The 22551-nt window shown below is 39.1% G+C and overlaps 1 protein-coding gene across 3 annotated transcripts in view; it reads right to left on the reverse strand.

Moving 5' to 3' along the window:
* Positions 1 to 21501, reverse strand: part of LOC127569801 (kelch-like protein 3) — a 95805-nt gene extending 74304 nt beyond the window's left edge. For 2 of the 3 annotated variants that reach the window (XM_052014708.1, XM_052014707.1), the window contains exons 1-3: positions 21316 to 21501; positions 6025 to 6144; positions 4104 to 4210 (exon numbers count right to left, since the gene is read on the reverse strand). In XM_052014708.1, coding sequence (XP_051870668.1) covers positions 4104 to 4210; positions 6025 to 6144; positions 21316 to 21377 — 289 coding nt within the window. In that variant the 5' untranslated portion in view covers positions 21378 to 21501. Of the gene's footprint in view, positions 1 to 4103; positions 4211 to 6024; positions 6145 to 21077; positions 21243 to 21315 lie in introns of those variants that run through there. The other variant, XM_052014706.1, reaches the window with a different exon arrangement.
* Between the last annotated feature and the right edge of the window lie 1050 nt (positions 21502 to 22551).

Consider the following 22551-nt stretch of genomic DNA (forward strand, 5'->3'; position numbering starts at 1 on the left):
CATTAATTTAGAAGCTCTCTTGGTCAGGGATAATACACTTTAACCAAATTGTCCTCCAAAGCTCAATTAGACGGAAGTAGGACAATTAATTTAATAAAACCTTCCACAAGTAATTAAATCCATCAGCATATCAATTGTACATTCTATTTTACACAGTAAAACATAGAACATATAGCACAGAAATAGACGTGTAGTTCACTAAGTCCATGGAAACAAAACCTTTTCACTATATCTCAGTATATGTGAATAATAAACCGATTACCAATTACATGGAGTTTCCTCCTGTTCTTCCTCATTTTATTCAGCTCCCTATTTGAAAGATCAAGGAATTAAGGGTTATGGGGAACTGGCGCAGAAGAGGAGTTGAGGCCAGCATAGATCAGCCATGATCATATCGAATGGCAGAGAAGGCTCGAGGGCCTGGTGGCCTACTCCTGCTCCTATTTTCTTGTGTTATACTAGTTGCCTCAGCTATTCCCTGTACCAGCAAGTTCAACATTTTCAACACTTCTGAATTTCTCACTTGACTTTTTGTGCCTAATTATATTGATGGGCTCTAGTTCTGCTCTTCCCCACAAGTGGAAAGACAGTGCCAAGTTTGCCAAAGCTGTCCATAATTTTGAAGATCTCTACTGTATCAACCCTCAGCCACCTTTTTCACAAGATAAAAAGCAAATTCTGTTCATCGTATTTCCAAAATGTTTTCTCAGATTTCTGGCGTCATCTTCACAAATCTTTTTTTTGCACCTTTTCCACTGCCTCTTGATCAATCTCAAAAAGAAGGCAACCAGAAATGCACATGGTTTTCCACATTGGATCCGACCTAGCTCAATACCAATACATGTTCTCGAATTTTTTTTACTCCTTATTAGAAGTGAATCCTAGTACTCTGTTTGCCCTTCACAGGGCTTCATTAACCAGCATCACCCAGCTTTTGGAAAGTTATCCGATTGTTGAAAGTAAAGTATAATTAAGTTACAGGAGTGCAGGGAAGTAGATGGGTGGAATGTGGCTAGAAATTTTTCAACATGTTTTCCATACACTGTGTGAGGGGGTCTCATGCCACATTGAGGCAAGGCCATGACATTCTACAAAGAAATGTGAACAGTATAACTGGCCTTGCTTCCTTCCCTGATCTCCCACTGTGAAGAGTATGGTGCAGTTGAGAAGATTATAGAGGAAATGGAGTGGGGACAGCCAGGGGGAGATCCAAAAGAACCACAGTAAACATTAGCAGGGAATATACACCAATCGTCAGGTTGGGGTGGAGAGTGATCACTCCTAATGAAAATATAAATCTTAAACTAAAGGACAGAGTGCCTCAGACACCAGCGATTTGGCTCATGTAGGTGACCAAAGCTAATGCAGGCCTCCACTCTGCAGTTAAAGACCTGCTCCTGCAGTTAAGGCAGGTGCTATTTGTGAACTATAATATTGTGCAGGTGATGTCAAAAGTGAATTGTATGCCAAATTAACATCATTTCATGTGCCCAGCAGGCCTCCAATGCATATATAGCATGGGAATCATGTTCGAATTTCCATAAGTACATTGTGTTTGCATAAAGCACCTAATTATATTTAACAAAATCAGGTGTTAAATAAAATTCACACAGAATGCATAAACGAGGGGATTTCTAGGACATGATGCTTCAGGTACAGATAAGAGAATTAACGGTGGAAATTACTGTCTTTAAATCTGTGCTATCATTCAGGAAAACAAAGGAATTTCAATTTCAAGCAGCATGAGGATGCACCACAGGCATACATCCAATCTGTCAAATCCTTCTGTTCACCACTTATAAATGAATCCATTGTTAATTAGTTAACATTTCTGACCTAACAGAATTTTAATTGCCTTATTTTGAAAAATAATCAACAATGAAAATGACTTGAAAAATTCCAACCTGAAGACTTTCAATATACCTACAATTTTCATGGTATTTTTACCAACTCAGTAATTCACATGTAAAACTTGACGGCAAATATTAATAGGATATTCAATCATGTGAGCAATCCAAACAAGCCTGGATTATACCTTCATTTATACTGATCTACTTACCTGCAGAACCTATGAAAGGCTTACACAGTATTTAGATCCTGGCTGTTCCCTATTCCTTCCTCACTGGCAAGCATCACTCCAAATTGAAATCAAACCAGCACAATAAACTTTGAAATCCACAGATTCACAATACTAATATCAAAAGAGTGGGAAACCCAGTCAAAGATCTTAGTTGTCATTATTTTCAAGCCAGTCAACAGGTGATGTCCAAGCATGCATGAACCGGACCTAGATGGGACTGAAAATTCTTGTTGGATGGGAAAACTACAGGGGAAAATAAGCTAAGATTTTGCAGCATTTCAACACACTGCCATGTTGTGTCATTGGAGGGACCTAACATACTAAAAATGCAAACAGAAAAGATAACTTTTCACAATCCAGACCAAAATTGCAAAAACAGTACAAGTTTGTGGTACTTTGTGAATGAAATTACATGAGTATTCACAGCACAAATCAGCAAGGCAAAGCACAAAAGAACAAAAGGATGAGTATTATAAAACTATTTAAATAAATCTACTTTTAAGGAATAGTCAGGCAAGCAGCAAAATAATTACAATAATTGTGAACCTCAAAGTCACCTTGCAACATCAGTATTACCATTAGTAAAGAGCCAATATTCTTCTGACAGCTTTGCTGATGGATTCTTGGCAGAAATCCTAATCACACCACAACAAATGTGCCTCCAAGTTATAGCCTACATAAGGTGCAAAATTAAACTCCAGCCAGTTTTTTTCCCTTGCATTGCAGTTAGTCCAAGAACACAGGAAGCCTGTGTTGGTGTCAGGTGGACAAAAGGAAACTGAAAGAGTAACAGAGGAAAACACATGCATCTTGTGTACAACTTTATTACATTTACCTCTCTCTACATTAAGTTGTTATCATCATATAGATTTTACTCATCAGATGCTAACAAATATCTATTTATGCCATTACTAAAGTCTGACGTTATTTTCAGTGTAACTAAAAAGGATTGCCTGCCTTTCAAAATTTATATTTGCTTTTATTCAGTTACCACCCATACGTATTATTAACTCAGCTAATTTCAATAGAAGAATGACACTTGATTTTGATAAACACAGGATGGGTTTATCTCGAAATGGAATATTAGTGTCAGGCTTTCTAATTTTCTAACTAATTTTCTCAGCTCTACTTAGAACATTTAATTATTTATTCAGTTAGCAATGCAACACAGAAAATTCTACAAGATTTCTGAATTTACTGCTATCTTGAGGTGAAAGTTAGCCTTGCATTTAGTGCATATAGCTTAATAAAATCTTCCATAGCATCAGGATACTGCCTCATGGAAGTAAATTGAAAGCAACTTAGTACAGTGAAATAAATTAGAAGTTATAGTTACTCTGGAATTTAAGTGTTTGTTAAGTAGTCGGAAAACCCTACCTCCCACTTCAATTAGAGTATAATCTTTACGTTGAGTCATCTTTAAATTGGATGCTCAATCTTGGACGTGTCCACAATTAGCAGTGGAAAAGGTTAAAGCAGGGCCGTGAGAATGATTCCCAATTAAGAAGTCTTTAATTATCATAAAAGGTTGAAAGCCATTTTTTTTTAAAAAAGTGAAGCAAAAAGGTAGGATTTGGGTAACAATTGAACCATTTAAAATAATGGTATGACAAAATGATGTCTGTGGAACAGACTATTTTAACCAGATATTTTAGGGAAAAAGATGAATTACCAATACAAGCTGCTTAAGCCTAGAGCTGGATTAAAAGTCAAAAGTCTCTACCCCCTTGCAATTTACATCAGATAAGAGGCAAGCAATCCTAACCAAAATCACTGGCTACTGATCAGAGCACTCGTTTAGCCTCCCCTAAGGCACATATACTGAGAATGGTAGACCACTTCCAGTGTTAATTTTACCATATGCTACAGTAGATTCATTCCAGGCTCCAGCAATCCATTCTATTGCTAACAAACACCTGCCTGCCTTTTAGATCAAAGCAGAAAAGAGAAAGCAAAACATTTTTGTCAAATCTCTGCAGAAATTACAAAATATTTGTCATTGCACATTAAGGCAAATTAGTACCTGTAAACATGGCACAGAAATAAGGGCTGCAGGCTGCCAGGACAATACGATGTGCTTCAATTTCAACATCCTCGGCAACAATGGTCACATCACACAAAGTGCTTTTACTGCAAGTTAAACAAATCACTTGTTATAATTCATATTAAGAGAACAGATTGCAATAGAAAAATAGCTTTTGGGGTTAAACATCATGAAATATTATGAAGGTTAAAAACCAAGCAGAGGCACAATCAATCACCAGTAAATAAATACGTGCAGTTACATTGCACCTTTTACAATCATCTCAGGATGTCCCAAAAGCTTTTCAATCAATGAATTATTTCTTGGAAGTGTAACCACAATTGCAATATAGGAAACCTGACAAGCAACAATCTCCTACACAGAGCACTTTGTTTCATCATTTAATGATGTTAAGGTTTTAGCACTGGTCAGGTTACTGGGGAGAATTCTCTAATAAACCCATAAGCCACCTGAAAAAAGTCTTGGTTTACTTGTTTTCGATGATGTGTTTTTTTTCCGCACAATGAGGATGCCTGATCTAACACGTATTTCAATCATTTGTTGCTTTTATTTCTTCATTTATTGTCTGTTGTCAGCCTACCTATTTCCTCTCTCTCCCCCAATTGACGGGCTAATCTTCCTGACCACTCCTGAATCCCAGCCTGATCCTCACCCTTTCTCCTCCCCCACTCTGCAAGTGCCAAACCAATCCTCCCCACCCCAACAATCCCAAAAGAAGAATACACCATCATTGTTGCCAGTGACTACATCAAATGACATCCCTCTTCCCTCCTGCTCATTGGCCCTATTGAGACTTGATCACAAAGGAATTTTGACATAGTGGAACAATGACTATATAGCAGTTATCATTGCAATATTTTACACCATCAGGGTGCATAGGAATTGCTGGCATACAATTCTTCCTTCAGTTCTTTATTTAAAAAAAGTTTCCTGCACAGGCTGATTCAGTAAATAACAAGATAATCTTTTGTATCATTGAAACAAAACAGTTTGGAATTGGAATTAGAATTAGTTTATTATTGTCACATGTACCAAGATACAGTGAAAAACTTATGTTTTGAAATGATCTGTCTGGATGGCATGCAAAACAAAGTACATCAAGGTAGTACAAGGGAAAAGTAATTTTTCACAAATTATAAGGTTACAGGCATATCACGTGGTATCAGCTTTTGTGATTTCTCAACCCCCATATGTTTAAGTCAATGTCATTAATTTAACAAAGTACATAGTGAATAAATTCACTTAATTATTAAAGGTTTGAAACAAGGTCTCTTGTAATCTATTATTTTCCCCAAAACGATTGGAGTGATTTAATATCAGTGTTAGTTCAAGTAGTTAAGATAGTTAATGGAAACACTTTTGTGGTTGTTAACCTAGATGGTAAGGCCAATGAAGATACTCAGAGGGAATGGAAACATACCCTGCAAAATGATGGAAGACATAGCTGAATAATTTTAAAAGACGGAAGACAAGAAACATCCTCATTATACCATGTCTTACTGATCGAGTCATTTTGTTTCAAAGTAGCATATTCATACAATTCAAACAGAAGCACCTAGAGAAGCTGCTAATGGCACGGCTGCACCCTTTCAATATAAATGTGAAATAAACTATTTCTGCACATAAGCACCACCATAAGTGTTCACCTGAAGACCGAGCTTTTGAAAACACCTTCCACACCAAATATATGTAGAAACTGAACATATCCAGTTTTAAAGCACGTTACATGTAGATAACCAGAAATGCTGATAGAATCCTAGGAGCCAGCTAGCCTTCAGTACCTAGGAATAGCATGTTATGATCAGAGAGAGAGAGAGAAGTGGAGAAAAAGGTGAAGTGTGACAAACATATGTAATTTATATCCAGACAGGAAAAATGGCTATTTTTGTTTTAAATTTACCTTCGCAGCTCATTCATGACTTTGAAGGCTTTCATCATGTGAAGAGGATTCATAGTAACTGGTGCCTGATCCTTATCATCTTCGCTCAGATCCACAGTTCGTGCTGGTGAGGACTTTGCACTGTTGTATATTCAGATATTAAAATATATGTTCAGCGAGAAGTGAAAATGAAACTAGAATACACATGAACATAATTACTGAGTTATTACATTTACCACAAGGGGTCGGATGTGCTGAACGGCCAGTATTTACGATGATGAAAAGTATATGGCCAAAAAAAATTATTACAAAAGTTACATTTTCAAGGCTTTAGGTCACTTGAACAAAGAACTGTTTAATATATGTTGTTTAATTTTAACAAGTTTTAAGTATACTGTAAGCCTCCACGAATCTCCAAATTAACGAATGCTCCCATTCAGCAAGAGTTGTAAAAGGTACCAGTGAATATAGAGCCAAGGAAAAAAAAAATCAAATTCAAAACAAATCAGATGTCCTCAATTCACATCACAAAATATGAAAAAGGCTGGTAGGAAACATGAAGTTAAGCAAAAAAGACCAAAACAACAATTTCTTATGAATTCTAATTCATATTAAATAAGTGATCCAAGATGTTCACAACTGATTTTAGAAAAGGCCCACTGTATTTCAGTCACATGATTAATTTGTAAATATTCCAAAGATAGGTTTTCCCCAAATATATCTACATAATTTAGAAATCTAATATACAAAAGTTAAGGAAATTGATATATTATCATTTAGTTACAGTTGCCTATCGATTAACTTTCTCCACATACTGCTCAGCAATATACTTCACAAAAAAATAAAAGATCTCTCTGATTTTGAATTTTCCTTCATATAAATTGTGAAACTATTAAAGTTTATAAAAAAAAACACAGGAAATTCACAGAATATTGCCTGAACTAAAAAGTCTCAAGTATTTCTAAATTAATACAATGGCATTAATCTGCCTAGAATCATGCATGTACACAGTCTAACACACTTGTATGGAACAGATATCAAAATCTACCTTAGAGTCATAGAGTAATACAGCGCAGAAACAGGCCCTTTGGCCCAACAGGTCCATGCCGACCACGGCATCCTCCCTGCCAGTCCCAGCTGCCAACGTTCGGCCCATAAGCCCCTTCCCTCCATGTACCTATCCAAATGCCTCTTAAATGTTGCAAATGTACCCACCCCAACCACTTCCTCCGGCAGATCATTCCAGGTACTCACCACCCTCTGTGTAAAGAAGTTACCTCCCAGGTCTCTTAAATCTCTCCCCTCTTATCTTGTATCTGTGCCCTCTAGTTTTGGATTACACAACCCCAGGGAAAAGACTCTGACCGCCCACCTTATCCATACCCCCTCATCACTTTATAAACTTCTATGAGGTCATCCCTCATTCTCCCACACTCCAAGGAATCAAGATTCAGTGTGGCCAGCCTCTCCCTATAACTCAGGCCCTTTAGTCCAGGCAGCATCCTTGTAAATCTCTTCTGCACTCTCTCCAGTTTGACAATGTCTTTCCTATAACAGGGCGACCAGAACTACACAATATTCCAAGTGCGGCCTCGCCAATGACTTATTGTATATAACTGCAACATAATGTCCCTACTCCTGAATTCGATGCCCTGAGTGATGAAGGCCAGCATGCTAAACGCCTTCTTCACCACCATGTCTACTTGTGCGGCAGTTTTCAGCAGATTGTGCACTTGTACTCCCAGGTCCGTCTGTTCCACAACACTCATATAGTGAATGGCAGGGCACTGACGAGTGTTGTGGAACAGAGGGACCTGGGAGTACAAGTGCACAGTTCACTGAAAGCTGCCGCACAAGTAGACAGGGCGGTGAAGAAGGCGTTCAGCATGCTGGCCTTCATCAGTTAGGGCATCGAATTCAAGAGTAGGGATTTACATAGTTAATGGCAGGGCACTGACAAGTCCTGCCCTGCTTTGACTGCCCAAAATACATCACCTCGCACTTATCTAAGTTGAAATCCATTTGCCATTCCTCAGCCCATCTCCCTAACTGATCAAGATCTCTTTGCAATTCATTGTAACCTGCTTCAATATCAACAAGACCCCCTAATTTAGTATCACCAGCAAACTTGCTAATCGTGCTGTGTACATTCATATCCAAATCATTTACATAAATAATGAACAACAAAGGTCCCAACACTGACCCCCGGAGCACCCCACAGGCTTCCAGTCAGAGAATCAACCTTCAACCATCATCCTCTGCTTTCTATCATTGAGCCAATTCCGAATCCACCTTGCTAATTCCCCAAATCCCATGCAACCTAATCTTTCAGAACAGCCTGCCATGTGGGAGCTTGTCAACATCCACAGCCCTACCTTCATCTATCTCCTTAGTTACCTCTTCAGAAAAACTTTCAAAAGGTCATCAGACGTGACCTCTCACACACAAAGCCATGCTGACCATTTCTGATCAGGTTTTAACTATCTATATGATGGTAGACTTTGTCCCTCAGAATTCCCTCCAGTAGCTTCCCTACACTGAAGTCAGGCTCACAGGCCTGTAGATCCCTGGCCTGTCCTTGCTACACTTCTTGAACAATGGAACAATATTAGCCACCCTGCAGTCTTCTGGAACTTCACCAGTGACCGACAACAAAGCAAATATCTCTACAAGGGCCTCCATAATTTTCTTTTCTGGCCTACCATAAGGTCCAGGGGTGCACTTGGTCAGGCCCTGGAGATTTGGCCACCTGAATGCGCTTCAAGGCTGCAAATACCTCCTTCCTCGTAATAAGCATATGATCCAAGACCTCGCTACTTATTACCCTCACTTCTTTGGCATCCATGATATTCTCCTTACCAAAAGCTGAGGAGAAATAGACATTAAAAATCTCAGCCATCTCCTGTGGCTCCACACATCGGTGGCCCTGATGGTCTTTAAGAGGACATAGTCTCTCTCTAGTCACTCGTTTACTGTTAATAGAACTGAAGAACCTCTTGGGATTATCTTTAATCCTGCCTGCCAAATCCATCTTGTACCTCTTTTTGCCCAGCCTGATTTCCCTATTAAGCCCGGTCTTAACCTTTTTATATTCGTCGACTCATTGGTACCCAGCTGCCTAGACGCGATGTACACTTCCTTCTTTTTCCTGACCACAGCCTCGATATCTCTCGTCAGCCAGGGTTCCCTGAACTTGGTACGTCTACTCTTCACCTGAACAGGAACATGCTGCCCCAGACTCTTGATATGACTCTTTTAAAAGCCTCCCATGCCGACTATTCCTTTGCCTTTAAATAGAGTCAACCAGTCAAACCTGCTAGATCTTGCCTAATGCCCTCAAAGTTGGCCCTGCTCCATTTCAGGACTTCATCCTGTGGACCTGTTCTATCTTTTCCCATAACTATTTTAAAACTAATAGAATTGTGGTTATTGGACTCAAAGTGCTCCCCAACTGCCACTTCAGTTACTTGGCCCACCTCGTTCCTGCCTTCTTGGAGTCTTTTTTGGCAAAGGATCAAATGAAAATAAAAATGGAATTTTTAAAACCTAAGACAAATGCAAAAAGAAGAAAGAATGTGGTAAAATAAAAACATGTGCAATATGAAGACTACTGAACTCCAACTGTTTCCCAATAAAGAGGATCATGCGAACAGATATTCAAAATGTATTTGGTTTGTCTTACATAAATATGCCAGCCAAACCAATAATACTCACCTGCTGATTAATAATTTGAAAGAAAGTCAAAATAATATACTGCAGATCTGCAAAAGGATCAACTTAGCTTTTTTGTTTGCCCTTTTCTCACTGTTACCTCTCTACCCTCCTGAGATATTGACTCCTTATTCGGGCTGGCTCATGGAAAAGGAAGCCACTCGAAATTTATCCACATGGACATTATTATCCACGTGGGAAATTTCACATTAAATGTTGAAGGGGTCATTTTGATCCTTTACTCACCCAACCTCAATCTACAAGTCCAGGTGGGGAGTACAAATGGAAATCATTTCCTAATCCGGGGAACTGAAGTGCAGAGCCTCTGCCAAAATTCACATGGAAAGCCAAGTGCTGAAGAAAAGACAACTTGCAACATTTTCACAACTACTTCATTAAGGAGAGGAATACAAACTTAAAATAGCATTTGCTACAGATGTCATATTATACTCCACGATTCACTCTTCTATTCTAGAGAACAAAGGTCACTCACCAAAACTCCAGAACATTCATCCATCTGCCAGATCTACCACAGATGAACGTTAACTTATTTCTAGGGCTGTGGATATTATTTAAAGGGTCAGCATTTATTAACTTTAATTTGCCATTTGTCTTTAAGAAAGCAGCAGTAGGCTTGCTAAGCACAGCTCCAATGCTATATACAAATTCGCTGACGACACCACTGTTGGACGAATTGCAGGTGGTGATGAGTCAGCGTATAGGAGCGAGATAGGATACATGGTTGAGTGGTGCTGCAACAACGATGTCTCACTCAAAGTCAGTAAAGCTAAAGAGCTGATTGTCAACTTCAAGAAGGGGAAGGAGGGTGCACATGCACCTGTCTACATTGGTGGATCAGCAGTGGAAATGGTCAGCAGCTTTAAATTCCTGGGTGTTAACATATCAGATGACCTGTCCTGGGCCCAGCACATAGATGCAATCACAAGAAAGGCGCAGTAGCATCTTTACTTTCTTAGAAGGCTAAGGAGGTTCGGCATAGTGGTTATCATAATGCTTTACAGCGCCAGCAACCCGGGTTCAAATCCGGCCACTGTCTGTAAGGAGTTTGTACGTTCTCCCAGTGTTTGTGTGGGTTTCCTTCGGGTGCTCCGGTTTCCTCCCATATTCCAAAGACGTACAGGTTAGGAAGTTATGGGCATGCTATGTTGGCGCCGGAAGCGTGGCGACACTTGTGGGCTGCCCCCCAAAATCACTATGCAAAAGATGTATTTCACTGTGTGTTTCGATGTACATGTGACTAATAAAGATCTTATCTTAACACTCTAACGAACTTCTACAGATGTATTGTTGAAAGTATCCTGACTGGTTGCATCATGGTCTGGTGCAGCAATTCAAATGTGCAGGAATGTAAGAAGCTACAGAGAATAGTGGACTCAGCCCAATACACAGGCACATCACTCCCCACCATCGAATATCTATGAGGCACTGCCTCAGGGTGGCAACATCTATCATCAAAGATTGCCACCATCCGGGCCATGCCATCTTTGCACAGCTACCATCGGAAAGGAGGTACAGAAGCCTGATGACCCACATCACCAGGTTCAAGAACAGATACTTCCCTTCAGCCATTTGGTTCTTAAAATCAGCCTGCACAACCCTAATCACTACCTCAATACAGCAACACTATGACCACTTTGCACTACAATGGACTTTGTTTTTTTTTGTTCCAATTGTGTTCTTTCTTGCATAAATTAAACAACTTGTACAAAATTATGTTTTTCTTGTGTATCTGATGCTATGTACCAGTGATGCTACTGCACGTTAAGTTTTTCACTTCACTTGCGCATACACATACTTGTGTATGTGACAATAAACTTGACTTTCTTGAATTCCTGCAATTTATGTGATGAGTGTGCTCCTTTATGGATTCTGACCCAACAAGCATAATGGTATAAAGATCAATATCCAAGTCAGGACGATGTAAGATTTGGAAAAGATGATATTCCAATTTAACTGCTGCTCCGGTCCTCACTGGTGAAGACTTCTTAAGTGGTAAATACTGGAACTATTTGCCCCTTTGGAAGAGGGAGTGGATGAATCACATCGGATAAATAGCACAAAAACAGGACATTTGACCCAACAATTCCATACAAACATTTATGCCACATTTCAGCCTCTGCCCATCTCCTCATCTAAATTCATCAGTGTAACCCTCAATTCCTTCTCCTTCTTTGCTTGTCCCTCCCCTTACATACATCTACACTATTCATCCCACCACCCCCTGTAGTATTAAGCTGTACATTCCCACCACTATATGGGTAAAGAAGTTTCTTCTGAATTCACCATGGGATATCTTGGTGACTATCCTGCATTAATGGTGACTACTTTTAGTCTTCCCCAGAAGTGAAAATATTCTCTGTATCCACTCTATTAAAACCTTGCATAATTTTACAAACCTCTATTATGTTATCCCTCAGCACAAGAGAATAAAGTCCCAGTCTGTTCAATCTTTCCCAAGACGTTTATGCTCATGTTTCTGGTATCATCCTCAAAGTGTCAATCAAATGGCCGCCTTATCTGAGACACATCAAGCACTGAGAACACTGCTACAGCTGCATCCTTTCAAGCAAGTACTCCAAGTACACCCAACTTGTACCATTTTTAAAGACCATAAAACATAAAAAAAGGTACACAATCCAAACAAAGTGGAATTTTCCAAGTCATTTAGGCCACCCTCTGGGAAAAGCTCCAAACTGATTTTGATAAAAAGTAGCAGGAAAAAAACTAAGAGATCCAGAATTCAGTTTAACCATCCTATAAAATCAATCACAATTATGTATGCAAATACTCAAAGCCATGAGGAATTATCTTTGCAGAGATTTGCAATTTATTGTGCAACTGAACACTTCATCCTGAAATTTCAAATTCCTTTCCTTGACTATTTTACTGGATCCTAATAAACATTAAAATAATTTACCCAGAAAGTCAACGTTTGGATCAAGATTCCATTTGAATTAGAAGTCCTATTGGTTGGAAATGGTACGCTGGAAAGGTATGCTTGAATTATTATCAAAAAAAAAGCAAGCACAAAAAATGCTTTTAAAAACTAAAGGGAGAAAATTCACAAAATTTCCTGGTCACATCTACATTATGATCAGGAATAGCTCATCCCAAGAAAAATTAAAGAATATATGCAATATATGCAATAATTTTAATACATCCTTTCTTACTATTTAAACCACTTATATATGTGCATATTGTACACACTGCAGTAATTGGAAATGTCTACCACTTTGAACAACATAGTCACTGTGGAAAAGACACACTAATCCTAAGGTTCATGAACAACAAATCTTTGAAAACTATCATCAATAAAATCACTTTAGAAACTATATAGCTGAGGAAGAAGGGTTGAAATATCTAAATCAGAGCAGCACCTGGTGCAAAGTTCAGTCAGAATTCTCTTTTCTGATAACTTGTGATTAGAAAGTGCTCATAGAAGAATATGATTAGTCATATAAATGAATGGGAAAATGACCCAAGCTATCCACATTCAAGACAAGTATTAATCATTCAGCAATATACCAGATACTAGCGCTAAGCCACAAGATTCTGCAGATGTTGAAATCTGGAGCAATACATACAAAATGCTGGAGGAACTCAACTTTTCCGGTGGAAAGGAAGAGGGCAGAAGCCAGAATAAGGTGGGAGGGGAGGAGCACAGGCTGGCAGGTGATAGGCGAGTCCAGGTGAGAGGGGGAAGGTAGGTAGGTGGAAGAGGGGGGATGAAAGGGAGTGATGCAAGAAGCTGAGAGGTGATGGGTAGAAGAGTCAAAAGGGCTGGAGGAGGAGGATCCAGTAAGAAAGGACAGTAGACCATGGAATAAAAGGAAAGGAGGTGGGGAATAGATGGGCAGGTCATGAGAGCAGGGGAGGGGAAAGAGAAGGAGGTACTGTCAACGAAATGTCAACTGTTTATTTCCCTCCATATATGCTGCCTGACCTGCTGTGATACTAATGCTATCTGCATTAGGTATCAGTGGAACTGGAAGATGTGAAACAGAGCATATGTATTATATATATATTGTGTTCAGCATGCATCTATTAAACCATATCCTGTAAAAGGGCAACAGCTTTTGGAGGGGAAGTACAAAAAAAGATAAATTGTCAGCAAATCTCAATTAGTCTCCTTAAACTGTAACTGTTCCAAAATGAAGTGAATCAGCAGGTAATTTACAGATTTTAAGTCTCTGCAGTTTTTTTAAAATTTTTGTTTAAAGCAAATTACAAATATCCCTCGATTTACAAATTTTAGTTAATGCCATTGAAGCTTTAAGATAAGTGGCTTAAATTTATAAACCTATTTTTCAGTGCAACGAATTGAGAACCACTGTCTATGCAGAGGAATGCTTGGTATCAAAATTCCCATAATGCAACCTCTCAAATTATGAATTTTCACTTAATGAATTGTTCTGCAGAACACAATCCTTTCACAAATTGAGGAATCCCTGTATGTTGAAATGTTTTGAGAAAAAGAGAAAGAGAAATACAATATCTTGTAGTCAATTTCTCACTGTTTAAACCTAACCTAACCAGCAAAGGAAATATTTTTCAAACCATCATTTTTGACATTTGATACTGCTCAGAGTCTACTTGACAGATAATGACCAAGCAAATTCCAATGGGCAATTTTTTTTAACCTGCGGAACAAATTACACACTTTAAAAATGATATCATCAATACAGTGAATCATTAGCTCTCAACGAGCATCCAGTGCTCTGAGACAGCCTCACAAAGTCTTCCTAAATATCTGGAGAACATTCAGCAGGTATCTGGAGACATGCATCTAACATCAGGTAAGCTGCCCCACAAAGTAGTAACAACCTACATAGTATTCCCCACAGAAAAATCATATCTTACAGCCAACTTCATCACAGTACTTGAGTAAGTCATGTCCCATTGGCAAGACTAACCCACCAGAGTTGGTAGCACCATGGTATACAAGCAGAAGGGAGTAACTTTAGGAGCTCTCAATAATGACTCCAAACTTCGTGGTGTCAGGTCAAACATAACTTAGGTGATTACCACCTACTGTCCTTCATCAGCTGATAAATCAGTTGAACAAAACTTAGAAGTACTGAGAGTAGCAAGGGCACAGGATTTATGTTCAGTAGGAAACTTCAATGTCCAATCATTAAGAATAATACAGTAGCAGCACAATTGACTGAGCTGGCCAAGTCTTGAAGGCTGTGCTGCCAAACTGGATCTCATTAAACCAAAGAGATAAATCCATTTGGCCTTTAGTCCTTGTCAATCTACCTACTGCAGATGCATCTGACTACAACAGCATTGTCAGGAGTGACCACCACAAATCAATCTTCACAGAGGACATCCACTCTTGGGTTGTGTGTCACTCCATCTTGTTAAATGGGATAGACACAGCTGATCTGGCAGGTCAAAATTGGGTATTTGTGAGCCATCGGCAGGAGCAGAACTGTCTCAGCATATCCCTCACTCTACCATTACTATCAAGACAAAAAAAAACACAAGCCTAGCTAAATGGGAATTGGAGAAGGGCAGCCAGTAGTAGCACCAAGCATCCCAGAAAAAAGGAGTGCCAAACTGCCATAATTGCAGCACAGGACCACATGACGTTAAACAGCAAGAGTAACACACAACAGACAGAGCTAAGCAATCCACAACCACAGATTAAATCAAAGCTCAACAGCACACCCCCTCCCTCCCTCCCCACCCCACCACATTGTCAGGAACGGTGGTTAGCAATTAAATAGCTGAAGGGAGGTGGCTCCAAGAACATCCATATCCTCAACAATGGAGGAGCCCAGCAGCTAGTGACAAAAAGGCTTAAGCATCTTAAATCACATACAATCAGAAGTGGAAATCCATCTCGGCTTCTTGCCAAGATTCATGCCATCACAGAAACCAATCTTAGCCAATTTGATTCTGTCTATGGAAACAGTTGAGAGCACAGAAAAGGCTGAGGAACTAGACAACAACCCAGCTCCGTTACTGAAAGCCTGGCACACCAGAAGTAGGTGCACCTCTAGCCAAGCTGTTCAAGTATAATTATTATAACACCAGCATTTTCCCCGCTGTTCTCCTTCAACCCCCCCCCCCTCCCCCACAAGCAATGTGGGAAATGGACCAGATTTGTCCTGTCCACAAAACACAAGATAAATCCAATTAAGGTGGTGACAAACTATTCTCAAGCAACATTAACTGAAGGAAGGTGCCTTCAACAATGCTATGAAAATATTATTAAAAAGCCAAATTCCATGAAAGTGAATCCCCTTGACATCTATCCTCAATTTGACCCAGAGAGGCATAGAGGAGCCAAATCAAAATGTAAAGAACTTGGAGCAAAGAGGAAAACTCTCCACTGGCTGGAATCACACCATGTCATTATGGAAGACCCTCATGGAAAAGCAACTTCAACTGCTTGATCAACAACTTTAGTCAGAGCACAGTCACCTCCAGATGATTGCATAAATGTTTAACTCTATTAGCATTGCTCAGAAATAGGAGGCAAGCCATATCTGCATGTAGCAAAAAATAATGCAACATGCAGATATGGGCAAGTAACTTTCAAACCACAACCATCAGTCAGACAATGAGCAGCTTCAACAAGAGAGGAAGAGTCTAAACTTCTATCCTTGACTTGTAATTCAACACTGCATATATAAAATCTGTTCACTTGATTTGAAGTTGTACACCGACAATAAGCAATATAAACATTGTGTGTCTGGACACGAAATATTTACCATCCATTACTTCCACAGATGGCTTAACCTGCCGAGTTCCTCCAGCCGTTTACTTTTTGCTCTTGATTACAGCACCTTAAGTCTCTTGTGAAAATATTTAATGCTTTGATAATCTATTCTGAGCCGTCACAATGATCTAATCACCTCCACTGGAATTAAAGGATGGATCAAGCCAAAATGAAGTCTATCTGGAGCAGGAGTCAACTGTGCAGTTTTCTGTTCATGATCAATTGAAGTTTACATCAGCTTCAGTGTCTTACAATGACAAGTAACAATATCCTTTCTATTACAACATGAAATAGTGCGGCAGAGTGAAAATCATCAAACCTGCACTGGCTCCTTCAAAGAATTGTTCCATCATTCCCACTGGCAGGCTCTTTCCCTATATCCCTGCAATATTTTTTTCTTCAAGTAATAATCTAATTCCTTTTCAAAATTCATTCCTGAATTCATTAGTCAGGCAGTGTATTAAAACTTTTCAGCCACTTTTTCTTCCAAATGTTGAACCAACTATCATGTTCAGCCTGGCTTGCCAGCCTGCAAATCCAAGTTACAGTTTCTGAAGAATAAGTCAGTATTAATAATTCTCCTCTCAAAGTTAGCAAGCTCTGGACTAACTGAAATTGTGGTGCAAAATACTAACTGCTTTAACAAAATACTTCAATTGGCTGACATCAACTAACATTATTCACCTCTGAATATGTAACACTACTAATGCAGTAGCATGAACGTACAAATTAGAAGCAGGAATAGGACTCAAGCCTGCTCCAACATTTAATAAAACCGTGACTGATCTGATTGTAACCCAAATTCATTGCCGTCAATCCAAAGTAACCTTTTACTCCCTTGCTTATCAAGAATTTATCTATTTCTGCTTTAAAAATATTCAAAAACTCTGCTTCCTCCACTCCTTTGGTTCCAAAGACTCACGAATTCTTAGAGAAGTCTCAATCTCCAATTTAGATGGGCAACCCTTATTTTACTATTCTGTTAAATATGCAGAATGCAGATGCAATGACATTAACATATATACACAGAAATCAGTGAATTTATTCAGTCCATATGTCCAAACAAGTATTATTGGCTCCACACAAACTACAGTCCTTCATACTTCATCTTACTACATCAGTATATCTTTTTATTCCTTTCTCCCCTGTGCTTAACAAGCTTCACTTTGAATACATATATTTAAGTCACCTTAACTGCTTCATGGGTTGGCGAGTTATACATTCCCAATGCTCTATATAGGTTGTGCCCAAAACCCCTAATGGATACATTAATAACAAGCTTATATTTATGTCCCCAATCCTGGGTTTTGCACATACTTGAGTAAATTTCCAAAACACTCAATTATGAAGAAAATTGAAATATTACTGAATACTGATTTCAAAAATTATCCACTATTGTTTATATAAAATACATTTAATAAATGGACAAAGTAAATGATTTCTTTGCACCAGTATAACACTGAAAAACACTAATATCCAGAAGGCTCTTCCCAGAAAGGTCCAATTAATAACAAGAACTTCACAATATAAACTGTGATTTTACCACTTCGATCAGACTTCAAATATAATTTGCATATCACAACTTTACTATCTGAATGTTAAAAAACCTCTCAGTAATGTTAAATCATTTGACACCATGATACAAAAGGGGACAGTAATACAAATGGCAAGAAGTTTAGAAATAAGCAGCTTTTGAGAAGTCTTTAAAAAGAGCATACAAGTAGAGAGGGGAGATATTTACAGAGAAACTCCTACAGCTTTGGGCCAGGTGCACCTGATGCCAAAGCAGTAGAAATCAAAAGACATGCAAGGGGCCAGAAATGGAACTTCATTAATATTCAAAATCCAATGAGTGATGAAGGAATGGCCTTGTATGGATATTAAAACTGGGAGGTCCATTTCTTTCCTTTCCACCAAAGAATATAATCAGTGGCCTCTTCTATTGATACGTAGCTCTTTGCTCGAGGGATTGGGACAGATATAGCTACATCCTTACACATGTATCTTCTGCTGGTCTTGTACACCATGAACTGTAGGTCAGCTTTAAATCTAGTTTTCAACAAGTGTAAGTTACCAGCTAATTTAGTTTAGTATATAAGTTCCAGAGAATTTCACCAGTCTCTTTACCAAAGCATTTTCATTTGTTAAGATGCTAAATTAACAGATTTAATCCAATTTAATCACAAAGGCATCAGTTACATTGTAAAATTATGCAAAAGTGCAATGTACTTTCTACAGCTCAACTGCTAATTTATAATATTTGCACATATTATCGGTGCCATGGAAATCAGTTTCACCGTCCCTAAATTGTTTTGAGATGTTGGATATGCATTGGTTTTATTTAAAGGTTATACATTGTAAGCTTTACTCCAATACCACTTGCACACATTTTATGTAAATTTCTGAGGCTTGAATGAAAAAGAATGTTTGAAAGTATCACAAATGGATCAGGTATTTCATTCAGAATATCCCATCAAATTTGTTTTTTGGGATTCCAATTGATTTAACTATTTCAACAGAATAACAAAGGGATTTTAATAAACAAAATTGTTGTACGGTTCCTTTCACTGTGTATGTTGGCTGTTTTCTGCAAAGGCTGTAAAAAAAAACAAAAACTATTATATTGTTAAGGCTTCTGTTAAGGCTTCAGTTACGACCAATCAGGATAACTGAACTTAAGAAAGAAATTAAGTGTTCAGAAGACACCAGCCAAAATTTACATGTGTGCAGTGAGAGTGTACAATCAGCAAGGAAAAAGAAATATGGAACTGTAAAAGGTAAGAGATCCAAGGTCAAACAATGCTTATATTTACAGGGAGAACTAAATGAAAACCTCAGCCAGAACAAAAATGCCAAAACTGCACACAAATGTAAGTTACAAATGATACATATTCAAAAATGGAAATTAAGTCTGGAAAAAAGTCTTAGCCTTAATTATTCTTCTGTTCAAATTCTCTCAGAATAACTGTAGAATGAAACTGGATGCAACAGCAGCTTTAGCACAAGGTATTACAATGAACAAATAACATACATCAGCAATAACATTTTAGCAGACAGTTTAATTGTCACTGTATTCTGCAGAACTCAAGTTGTTTGATGATTTATTTGATCATGAAGGATTAAAAATAATGCTCTCTCTTTTGATCATATACAGAAACACAAGCCACATTAAAAGTCAAAATGTTCTAAAGTTAGAGTCAAATTTGTGTTTTATAAATGAGACAAGTGTACGTGATCTTCCATTTTCTGCTCTGAGTCATAGTTACACCATTGTAAAAAGTGTAAACCAGAGAATTTATTCCTAGTCAGTGTTTAGGAGATTCAGCTGATGAAATGATTGGGACTTTACTTAAGAATTCCTGTAACATGGAGAGGACAGAAACAATAAAATAGTTTCAGTTTCTGATCAATGTCCAATGACCCTGCTGGAGAGCACATGTGGTCATGGTTACTGGGTGCTGATAAGATTGGGTTATAGGAGATATCAAAAAAAACTCTGCTAACATTGATTAAGCTCACAAATAATGAATAGCTGAAATTTTGTAACATCATAAACACCAGAACTCCTCTGAACAACTATTGTAACAGAAAGAAAAACAGGAAACAATATTGCACTGTTTGTAGCACTGTTAACAATCAATAAATCACCAGTGGTTTACTGTGATATTGGCAGCAGAGTGCAAACCATATCAGAACAAGAATAAACACTTCACAAGATCTATGGAATATAAGAAATGAAATGTACGTCAAAATCAATAATTTGGATTTATTTAGCAACCTTAGAGTAAAACTTCAAGATTCAATCTCTTCCAAAAAAAAGTAATTTCTGCATTTTATGTAACTCAGGATTTTCCCAGCCTCACATGACAGTAACTCGTGGCAACTAAACCACTTTTACTCAAGGTGCATCTTCCCACCAACGCCTCCAGCCCATATTAATTGACGAAAAGAGAACAAGGACAAAAAAAATACAATAGAACAAGCTAAAGCGTGCGCAATAATGGGAGAAAAACTCAGTTCCCAGTCTCGGCAGACTTAATGGTCATAAGTTTACAAATGATAGTGTCCACTCTATTAGAGTAATAATGAAGTACAAAACACTTCCAGACTGGTGCCACAACTTAGGTGATGTGTTCTGCTACGATTGTTTACAACTCGAATGTATTAATGCCACAAAAACATTACTTAACGAGTTAATGTAAATACAGCATTATCGTGGAAATGACAATTCTTAGTTGATGCTGTTAATTTTTTTCTGGAAATGAACACGCTTCGGAAAGTCTTAACTAGAAAAATTCTCAGCACCGCAGCCGAAATTGGAGGAGCTGTTCCTCAGATGTTTATAACGTTAGCTCAGATGTGTAAGTACAGCGTACCCGGGATGCAAAGAAGTCGTTGACTGAAAATAAATAAGTTATTTTTTAAAAGGTGGGCAAGTTTGCACATGCGTATAGGGAGCGATGATTGACAGTTTTTTTTGGAAAACCGTGTGGACAAGCAGCAGCCGAAGTCGGCAATGGGACCAGGAGGTTCAGGCAAGTTGAGGGGGACGGGCGGTGAAAGCAGCGCAAGGTGCGGGAGCTGAGGCCAGGAGGATCTCAGCGGTACCTACCCTTCCTCATCCATCGTGACGCGTGTGCGGTGGGACACATGAGCCGCCAGCGCCCACTCGGGCGGGATCCGGAGAGCGAGGGGGGCGACAGCGGCCTCAGCCGATGCCGTGGCCTCCCTCCCACCCACCGTCCGTCCCATTCAGGACCCCTGACTTTAGCTCCCCGCCGCAGCGCCTGATTCCACCTCGTCCCCGCCACTTGGTTGCCTGGTTAGGGACGGTGGCTTAAAAAGCTCACCTCGTCTGGGATCGTCCGCTGCGAGAGTCCGCAGCATTTCTCGCCGTGTTGCAGGGATTCATGCAGCTCGCTGTATGTGTGTGTGTGTGAAAGAGAGAGAGAGGTAGTTGTCCTTGTTTTTTCCCTCCAGTGGCAATCACAAAAGCAAAAGTTTCGACGGCTAACAACTGCTGGCGGTGCTTTCAATCAGAGCCCACGTTGCGAGCAACAATAAAAAGTGCCTAGTGTAGGCAGACCCGAGGTTTACAAACCAATCAAAGTGCAATGTTCAAGTAAATATTTGCTGATGTAAATTCAGTTGCTTCTGGTCTGGAAATGGGTGCAGGGTGTTGTGCACAGATATTAACCAAAGCTATTGCACATCAGAGAAACAGTTCATCCTTTGTGGGACGTTCTACTTTTATCTCCTCCTCTTCAGGTTGCAGAAAGAACACGAGAACTTATGTTTACGTTTAGTCCCGTTCTCTACCTATTCCTGGAAATACATTAAAACAACGATTTGTGCCAAAATAGCCAACAGCGTTCTTCTCCATGACCCTCAAGTTGTAGATTCATTTTAATAGCCAGTTTGAAACAGTGACGAGAGTCCTGGTTATGCAATGAGTTGGGCAAAGGGTAGTTTAGCCAATTGCAGGAATGCAGTAAAAGCATATGCTTACACCCACGACTAAAAATGTTAGGTTTCCCTCATTATTACCTGGGAAAATTAAAGCAATAAAGGAAAAGAACTAAAGCGGAGGAAAGAGTGAACACTGCAAAATGTGATTGTCAATATAAACACAGCACAATGAAAAATGCAGAAGTATGAATTCCAGAATATAAATGAAGATCACAAACATTATTTACTAATCGTCCTGCCGATATATACAGCAGAGAAACAAGACTTTTAGCCCACTACGGCTGCAGCAACCATCAAGTGTCCATTTTCCAATCTGCTGAAGGAACTCAGCGGGTCGAGCAGCATCTGTGGGAGGAAACAAATTGTTGATGTTTAATATCGAAACCCTGCATCAGGACTCGTCTCCATCTGCATGTGAACAACACGGCCTGCCCAATATTACTGAGTGAATGCGAGGAGGTCCTCAACAGTAGAGGAACTGGCCTAAGCGAGGACACACTCCTTCCAGTGAATTTGGTGGATTCTGCAAAGACAGCATTGTGGTATTTTTCCCAGTGCCTTGGTGTCGACAGTAAGTATATATGGGGGTTGGATTCACTGCTGGTAGAACTTTGGGT

The sequence above is a fragment of the Pristis pectinata genome, chromosome 4, assembly GCF_009764475.1.
Source record: "Pristis pectinata isolate sPriPec2 chromosome 4, sPriPec2.1.pri, whole genome shotgun sequence".
Taxonomy (NCBI): Eukaryota; Metazoa; Chordata; class Chondrichthyes; order Rhinopristiformes; family Pristidae; genus Pristis; species Pristis pectinata.